This window comes from Musa acuminata, chromosome BXJ2-8 (assembly GCF_036884655.1).
Source record: "Musa acuminata AAA Group cultivar baxijiao chromosome BXJ2-8, Cavendish_Baxijiao_AAA, whole genome shotgun sequence".
Lineage (NCBI taxonomy): Eukaryota > Viridiplantae > Streptophyta > Magnoliopsida > Zingiberales > Musaceae > Musa > Musa acuminata.
Window position 1 is genome coordinate 22,551,405 of NC_088345.1, and position 9,553 is coordinate 22,560,957.

The window sequence follows — 9,553 nt, forward strand, 5'->3', positions numbered from 1 at the left end:
GCTTCAAAGCCTTCCTAAAGATCCATTGGGGATGGCATCTTCCTAAGGAGAGAGATCACAATTAGGTAATATTGGTGAGACTTCCCTCAAATTGCTCCTAAGCTTCCCAACTGCTGATCAGGAATTTTAAGTCAATATCACTACTCGAAGCCTATTCAATAATGGCATCATAAGCTAATAGGATATTGACCACCATGAATTTTGTTGCCATTGTTTTCGACCAAGGACTCGATCTAAACATCACGTGCAAGTTGATGATCCCAAGAGGTGAGATTGAGTCACCACGAACCCTGTTAGTGATGAGGACATTGGGATGAGTGGTCGAACTAATCTTCTGAAAGGCATCAAGATAGAGTATGTCAGCAAAGTACTTGTATCAAGCATAGCACTCTTCACAAAGGCATTTATCATTCTGATAGAGATGATGAGGGCGTTGTTGTGGTTGAGGTTGAGGTGCTCTGCCTCTTTTTCCTTGAAGGTGATTTCTTGATCTCCCTCGAGCCACTGACGCTTCTCAGTAGTGGCTCTGATGTAGGATTTGCCAAGGCACTATCTCCCTCGATGTCAAACAATCAATGATGACATCCATCTATCTTTTAACTAAACCCTCCTAGTGTGGAGATGGTTCATGTGTTTACATATGAAATGCCTAAGGTGCCCTCAACAGATGAATTCAGTCTCAAGCATCATTGACACAAAAAATGCAATAAGACTCATTTATAAAATGCAATAAGACACAAAAAATGCAATAAGACTCATTCATAAATTGTGCATCGAGACTTTTACAAGTTTACAAAGATAAAGTAGTCCCAATGCTAAAAACAAAAAGAAAAAACAATACAAGGCTTATTAGCTAGCGGGGACAGCTAACTCTGGTTCTAACTTGGAATTATCGACCACCACCACAATTACGAGGTCTTATTCAACACCCAAGATCAGCTCGATAGGAGCCTCCCCGACTTGTCCCATCTAGGCCGCTATGCTAAACTCCCCTAGCTTAGCAAACTCTTTTGACAACCCTTTCTACCTTCTTGCCCTCCTCAACATTGCCGCCTTTGGGAGGTGCAATCATTGAAGCAACCACTCCACATTTTGATGAGGTCTTTGAAATGATCACTAGGGTGTTCAAGGCATTTGGATGAGCTCTCTGAGACATTAGTCATAGGGGTGTTCAGAGACTACAATCCTAGGGTGGTCGGCTAGGACTCGAGCAATTGCTAGACGTCAGACGATAGCCATACTAAAAAGAGTTATAACCATGTCAGATACTCCTTTCTGTAACCCAATCGACTCTCGATACTTGGTAGCTCCCTTCAACTTATGTTGTAGTCAGAGGAACTCCTTTAGCCAACGTTGGTCAACTCTTCGACCCAAGGGGCAAGGTCGGCATTCTCAAGCTAGCATTAGTCAACTCTTTAATCAAATAGGCAAGGTCGACATTTGCAGACTAGTTATGAGGGCCTACTCAGTGACCCATCATATCTCTAATCACTTCCTCAAGCTACTACCTATTAGAGCCGAGCAATTGTTTTAGCTCCGAGAGCTCCACCTCCTCCACAATGTATGAGCCCTTTCTTCCTCTTCAAGCCAACTAAGACCAATGTCGACTGAGCTATTTTAAGCTCTAGTCAGCATGGCTAGTTTATTCTTAAGGTCCTCCCTAGGCCTAACGATTCGATTGGCCTAAGGCATTTAGTGGCCCAAAAATTATTGCTCCTCTATCAAGGACTCGTTGCTTTTGCTTATTCTACATCAGGGTGACATGTTAGTCATGTGCTTTTGTCGACCCCTGATTGGCCGCCTCTAGCATGGTTGGGGCCTCGATCATCAGGTCAAAAGAGGGCCTCAGGTGGGAAGGTTCGAGAGCCTTCCTTTTTAAGAGCCTTGCTCCTCTCATTGACAATCTTGACTCTTGAGGAAGGAATGATGCGACAAAGTTCATGTCTGCAAAAGGATGGGAGTTAGGAATATACAAAAAAGACAACATAAAAAAGAAGGGAATTGAAATCCCGATACAAACCTTGAGGAGTAGGACTTGACTTAACTTTTTCACAAGCTAATGTTCACTCATCTCGGTTGCGCCGTTCGAGCTAATTAAGGCTTAGGCGATTTTGGTGAATTGTCCATTCCCAATCAGCTTAGGGGGAGCATTGGCGAACTTTCAGGTGACCCGAGCTAAACAGAAAGACCACCCGCTCGTCAAAGAGGCATTGAAAAACCTTTCCTTTCGGCTCTTGTTAGAGCTTCAAGACCCTCAAACCTTACAACCACTTCGGGTTGAAAGGTAAAAGGTTGACAACCTGATGTAGACATTGTAATATGAATGCAATGGGTCAATATTGGGATAAAGTCAAGATTTATTTGAGACTACGACACTCTCAGAGAATGGTCGCAAGGTAACATCACGAGTTGAGTGCTACTTAAGCACTTCCATGCAAGAAAGACCTCAAAATATAAGGAATAAAGGGGTTACCTAAGCCTCAGCTCTAGTGAGTCAATGTACATGTAAAGATAGTGATTCGATGTATAGGACTAATAATAATCAACAAACCAAACTATAAGCGCAAACTTGATAGGAATGAAGAATCAAGACTTAAGGTGGTCAAGGTCTCAAGGATCAACTCTAGAGTCGAAGTCAAAGGAGTAAGTTATGGACTACAACACTCCTCTCGAACAAGCCATCCCAAAGAAGGAACATTCCCCAATATGGCGACTCTGACCTCTTCCCGAAAGGAAATGAAGTAGAAGGGGGCAAAGAGGGTGGATCGAATGATTGAACAACTTGCAGCTTGAGAGGTGTCTGATCCCAAAGATAACGAAGAAGAGGTGGAAGACATCTTGGACCTTCAGATGAGGGGTTCGAACAATTCGGCTCAAGGTATAGAATTCTAGATGTCCATAGTTCTCAAAATACAAGAATATATGGGTCTAGCATCTTTTGGTCCCTAATGCCTGACCCTTTGTTGTTAATTGGTTCAAATGATAAGTAGTATAGAAGTCCTTAATTGGCCATATAATATTGGGCATCTGGGTAATAAGTTTAAATCACCAAAAATCAAATCAAGCGAATCACACACCGAAAGCCAAGAAAATGATAAAAGTGATTAACGTGGTTAAATCTACACCCTAGCTAACGTGATCAAATCTAGTCATAAAGCATCCCTTTTATAATGCAGTCAATTACGACCACGAAGTGTCCAATATCTTCTAACATGATTGAATATGGCCATAAAGCATCTCGTATCTCTGACATAGTGGAATCTAACCATGAAGCATCTCATACCTTCCAACGTAGATAGATGTCATGAAGCGTATCTTTTGACACGATCGAATCCGACCATGAAGCATTCTTAACCTTTTAAGGTGGCTAAATCCAACCACGAAGCATTAAATATCTTCTAAGTTCTAATAGTTGAATTCAATCATGAAGCTTCCCTCACTTCCAATGAGCCAAACTAGGCTAGGAAGCATCCACCATAAGTGACATGACATGATTAAATCATCCACCAAGGACAATGCCTCCCAACACCATCCATTAGATAATAAAAAGAATATGACACATGGACATCTGAACACTATGTGAATGTCACTGATAGCCCGACACCTACTCAAGCGCCTCATTAGTCCAACACATCAAGCAAGTACCTTATGTGGTCAACATATATGCGACAGTTACATGTCAATTCCATGTGAATTGGCATTATATGATCGGCATGATACGCAAGATACACTGCAATGCTACCCTTCACATTCAGGTAAGACTTGGCTTTTCCATGTCAATGATTCCATGAGTTACCTCCCATTTACTCTTGGTGGTTACCAAAGCTTCCTTTAAAAGGCCCTAGGTATACTACTTTACCAAAGAGAGAATACATTCAACTCTCCAAACTCTCATAATCACTATTAATGTATTACTTTCTTGACATTAACTTAAGTTTTAAAGGAGCTTTTGTTGGGCATACACTCGACCCAGTTTTTGCAAGGCCCTTATCTAATCTAGTCATCTCCAGAGATCATGTTGTGACAAGTTCTAACAAGAACTTGGCTCCATGTCCCAACAACCCGAACAAACAAAAAATAAAGAACACTAGTCCAATATCAATTCAATAATTTTAATTATCTACTAGACCGATAGAAAACTAGTTTATATGAGTGATATCGACTTATACCATTTGGAATAATGAAATAAAATAATGAAAATAAATGGCATTGTACTAGGTTTGGTTGTACTAGTAATTGCCCAAGAGAATTTGAAGTCGTAAGGAACAAGCTTATAACAAATTACAACCAGCATGTTTTCTTCAAAAAACACTAGCATGCCTGCTATCAATTCTCTATGATAGAAGTTTGGGATCTTAATAACTACATTTAAAAGAAAACATGGAAAGATGAAAACATCTAGTTATTTGATGTTGCTCTTTATTCTTTCTTTATCCTTCATTTTATTTTCTTTATTTTGATACTTCTCTTTGGTTATTGATATTTTATACCACTCTCAAGGCACTTCCTTTCCAATTTGCTTTGTTTCTTAGATTTGCCGCCATTTATTTAGTTCTTTGAATAAACTAAATATAAAACTGGGAATGGCAATCCATCCATCGACAAATAAAACCAAACAAGTGTTAACAAGTTTGCTACCTTTGGATACTGTGAATGGAAACCTGCATAGCCAATATCATGATTTCCAGAGAGGTAATAAATAGGGATGGCCAAATCTCTGCCCTTTTCATTCAGACTGAAAATGTGTTTAAATCGGTTCAATGACTCTTGCCACCTGTTACAATGAAGAATATTACCAAAATGGAAGTTGAGGATATAAAAACAATCAAATACTGAAAGCAACTCATATTAGCAGTTGTGGCATTAATTGATGAGATTATCATGTGAAACAGAATCTTCCACAGTAAGATGTGATGAAGCATCAATTTCCGTATAATATCAATTATTGCTTAAAATGATAAATACATTATCCTACAGTACATTTCAAAAAAAAATATTATGTTAACTTAATATTGATCATCATTCACCATGAGTTTTTAAGGGTCAAACAATGTTATGGCAAAATGGTTATTGCACAGACTCAAATCAACATGTCAGATTGTGTTTACAAAGTAGCCTAATCCACTTGAAATCCAGAAGCAAGTGTGTAACATATGAATTCCTTTAGTTTTCTGGTTTAGCTCATATTAGCAAATAACTAGCAAGAAACTAAGGTTTTATTAAGAAACCAAAGGATTATCTACTAAATGGCCAACAAAATAGAATTTTCCATAAAAACCCAGTTTAATGAATAGCTTATGGCCCTATGAAACTCCATCTAACTTGCTTGACTAGGAACAGAACACATTGATTAGGAGCAGAAACTGTTCAGCAGTTTCAACAATTAACGCCTTTCCACAGTTCCTAAGGGATACAGTCAGTGGCATATTTGTTGGTTAGCCAAAGCTTTGTCATGGTATCTCAAAGTTAGCATCAACCCTCATTTACTGACGATAAATTTTCAGTAACAACAATGGAGACTTACCAAGAGCTCATTGCTAAATAGTGAATCCTCCTCAAACGGTTAAGCAACCAAGGGCCTGTATAAGATCATCTTTGAAAACTTATCAACTGTGCAGCATCAACACTTAAAATGCTTTTGCCATGTTCGTGTCAAACACTGAAAAGTGTTGATCACATAACACGAGATGGATATCAATTGATATTATGCAAATCATTACATTAATATGGTTTTATTTTAGGGCACTTGACATCTACAATGGGCTTCTTGACATTTTAATATCAAAATACGTATGTATATTTCACTTTTTTTAGATACTATGTTTAATTCATTATTTTTGTGAATAATTATTCATATAGTTCTTATGAATTACGCATATGATTATAAAAATTACCTAAATTGAACAAAATATATCTTCATATATATACTTTAGATGAACACATTACCTAAATTGTATCCATGCCAAGTGTCCTACTTTCCAAAGATTAGTCGAGTTTGGCATGTACAAATAGCTTCACAGTCACTCAACCAATTTATTCATCTACTGAGAGCAGCCAATAAGCTTCGAGAACAAGATTTTTGTGTGTACACAAATGCAACATTTCTTTTATGAGTTGAACAATAGAGAACATTCTCATTGACTGCTACCTATCTTTGATCCTCTGCCAACTCCCTATCAATAAATCAGCCAACTCTGGTTGAGTCTAATTTGTTCTTCCCTATTTGGCCAATTTGACTGTCTTAGAAGTCTCTAAAATATTCTTAGCCTTGGATAATACCAATACGAATTGAACTATCATATTGAAATCAAACGATGTTTCAGATTTCTTCATGATGTCCGTCACCAACATTCTCCTTAAAATACTGACTTAAGTGTTGTCCAATTCAATATTCTAGCTATGCTTCTTATAACAACAATATGGATTTGGTATTAATTGTTCTAGAGTAGCAGTCTCAAAACAATATGACATGAAGAAGATATGAACAGTACAAGAGGTGGGTAAAGGAGGATGTGGAAGTAAGAAAAGATGAATAGAATAGATACCCAAAATAATTCCAAAGGCTTTAAATCAGTTGAACTGATTAAAAAGTTTATCACCATATTATGCTTCTCTAGGAGTGGGTTAGATCTAATACTTGGCTTACAGAATTTTATTATGTAAAGAAAGCAAATGTCTTTCGCAAAAGTCAATAATACAAAAAAATGCAATCAAAAGAATCTTGGAGTACAAAGATAAATTAAAAGCTAAAAGTGAGAATTAATATGAATGTCTTACTCCTCATCCGACAAGAAAGGCCCACCATCAAACTGATCACCAAGAAATACAATCAAATCAGGTTTGAATGGCAATATGGATGAACGGAAAGATCTCCTCATGTATAAATCTGTATAAAATTGGGCAGCCTCTAACAAAAGTGATTTTGGAGGAAGTCCATGTGAGGTCCTGTCCATAAGCTGTTATGAAGAATAAATTTAGAATAAAAAGAATTGCATGCAATATCATTATGTTTTCAATGGATGGCAACACGTAGGTGAAAAGATGTAATCTTGAGCACAGCATTAATTCAGTGAGTCTGTTTTTCATAAACTAGGTGATCTATTGTGCTGTTCTACAGGTAAATTAAGGTATATGCATTCACGGTAGAGGCACAGGCAAAAAGGAAAACTAGAATAATCATTAAAATTTTAGTTTGAAAGATGCTATTTCTTTTCAAAGCCTGATCTGGAATGCTGATTATATAATATCTCAATGTTTACATATGACTTAAAGAAGCAATTAATGTTTTGTTTCTCAACTTTCTCTGTTTCTAAAATGCCCATGCATCATCCATAGAGGAACTTTCATCCATGTGGAAAGAGATAGTTGTCAGATTCTTGTAGTTCCAGGGACAAATAATCTTTATTAGCTTTTTACCTTTTTGGATCATAAGTATGTGGAAGGAGATAAATATTATGTTCTAGCAAGTCCAGGGACAGATGATCTTTATTAGTTTGTCGTTGCACCAGGCCACCAGCAGCTTCAACGTATAAATTGATTAGATCATATGAAGCTTACTTAGATAAATGGGCATACCTAATCTGTTTACTCATGTTACTTCAACAAATATTAATGCTTAGATGCATATGAAAGCATTATACACTCATCATTTGATCAAAACTTTTCCTTGCAACAAAAACGAGAAAAATAAATTGTTATCTAATTCCAAAACTCAAGAAAACTACTGAAATCATGAAAACTGCAAATTCAAATTTAGTATATTACTTTCAGATTATCTAACAGAAAACCCCCATTATCTCAACCTGGATTGATCCAATATGCAAAGAAATCCATTTTAGAGGAAGACGATAACAACAAAACAAAAAACAACAAAGTTTAAAAAGTTACATGCAAACTGCAACAAAACAATTACCTGTGGGTCCGCCAACACAGCAACCTTAACATAATGGTCAGTCTTCTGCACAAGGAAATGAACAATAAATATGTGTATCATCATGACAAGAATACATAAACAAGATGGATGAATTAATCATGCAGGACATACAAAGGAACAAAACAAGATGGTGACGAGGAAAGATAAGCAAATCAAAATGGTAACCAGGAAAGATCACTGACTTATCAACTTATGGATAATATGATAACCACAAAGACTTAAAAAGTATTTCCATATTACTATGCTAGAGAAAGCACAAAGCACCATCCGGTCTATTAAGATCAACTTGTGGATAACATGGTGACACAAAAGTACCATTATACAAGTCAAAGTACCTACGCTATCAAGTATCAACCATCCATTCTAATGAAAAGTTGTCATTTAGACCAGCAATATGCTCAGCATCTTGCTTGCCCATGATCCTTCCCATCACCAACTTGATTTACCAAATTATCTTTAAAGTAACGCCCTTTTTATTGTTTGTTAGTATCTGAGTGGTGCAGAGACCAATCTGTATGCAGAAAATTATCCAATTGAGTGTAGTAGACTAATTACTCATCTATATTCCTTTCAAATTTGACGATACATCCAAAAACAAATTTCAAGTTGATCGGAGCATGCAAGTAAACCACAAGATCAGCATAGGCGACACCGTAAACGTAGAAAACCCATATATCCTTGGATGGGTGAAGCATGTCACTTGGGCGAATTTAGAAATTCAATAATGGTAACAGATCATGAAAACCCAAGAAATCACCTTTTGCAACCGGATGAACTCCAAAACCAAGAATACGTGTATTCATCATCTCGTCAAAGATGTTCTTTCGATCTGAATGGCTCTCGAGATTCAAAATTGATTTTTCCCACAAGAAAATATCAAAATTGAAAACAGATCCAAGTGATCCAACAAAGAACTCTTGAAACTGAATAGATTTCAAGAACAACTAAACACGAATACATGTGGCCCGGCAAATAGTCCTGCTACAGAGCGAATCAACGACGAACTAAGAAAGAAAGATGGAGGAAAGAGTGAAGAAACAACTGACGGAAAAGGAGGAAGAGAGGCGCGGCTGCGGCCAGGAACAGGTCCAGAAGGCGGCCCAGTAGGCGACCATCTCGCCATAGAGGAGGGTGACGGCCCATAAGCCGCAGAGGAAGACGGTCAAAAGCGTGAAGCTGTGCATCGCGTCGCGTCAAGGAAGAAGAGAGGTGAACGCGCCTCCCGTACCAGACTTGTGCTCTGGGAGCTCCACCACGGGGGTAGGACTACTTGAACGGGGAATGCGTCCTGGTGCGATGTGCCCCGGGGCGCAGTGAAACAAGCAATTCTTTAGGCTGTTCTGGTCGTCCGATTCAGACATGGTGCCGACTCACATTGTGGATCGCACGGTTAAACGGAACATTGATTATTTAAGATTTTTTTTCATATACAACACCTTGCTTAAATTAGATTAAAATAATATTACTTAAATTTTAATTTGACATCAGATTAACAATAATTAAAATTAAGATAAAATTGAATGATTAAAATGAAGAGAACCACCGATGCTTTTTAATCTTCATAAATCCGTATGTCGGATGATTAAAAATTATAGCTTTTCTTTTGTTAAGTTGATGTAG

General features: G+C 37.6%; 1 protein-coding gene across 4 annotated transcripts in view; it reads right to left on the reverse strand.

Moving 5' to 3' along the window:
* Positions 1-9,226, reverse strand: part of LOC135586682 (uncharacterized protein C630.12-like) — a 28,207-nt gene extending 18,981 nt beyond the window's left edge. The window contains exons 1-4 of one of the 4 annotated variants that reach the window (XM_065121241.1): positions 8,980-9,226; positions 7,913-7,957; positions 6,778-6,956; positions 4,639-4,774 (exon numbers count right to left, since the gene is read on the reverse strand). In XM_065121241.1, coding sequence (XP_064977313.1) covers positions 4,639-4,774; positions 6,778-6,956; positions 7,913-7,957; positions 8,980-9,117 — 498 coding nt within the window. In that variant the 5' untranslated portion in view covers positions 9,118-9,226. Of the gene's footprint in view, positions 1-4,638; positions 4,775-6,777; positions 6,957-7,912; positions 7,958-8,690; positions 8,945-8,979 lie in introns of those variants that run through there. The other 3 variants (XM_065121242.1, XM_065121243.1, XM_065121244.1) reach the window with 3 other exon arrangements.
* Positions 9,227-9,553: the final 327 nt, after the last annotated feature.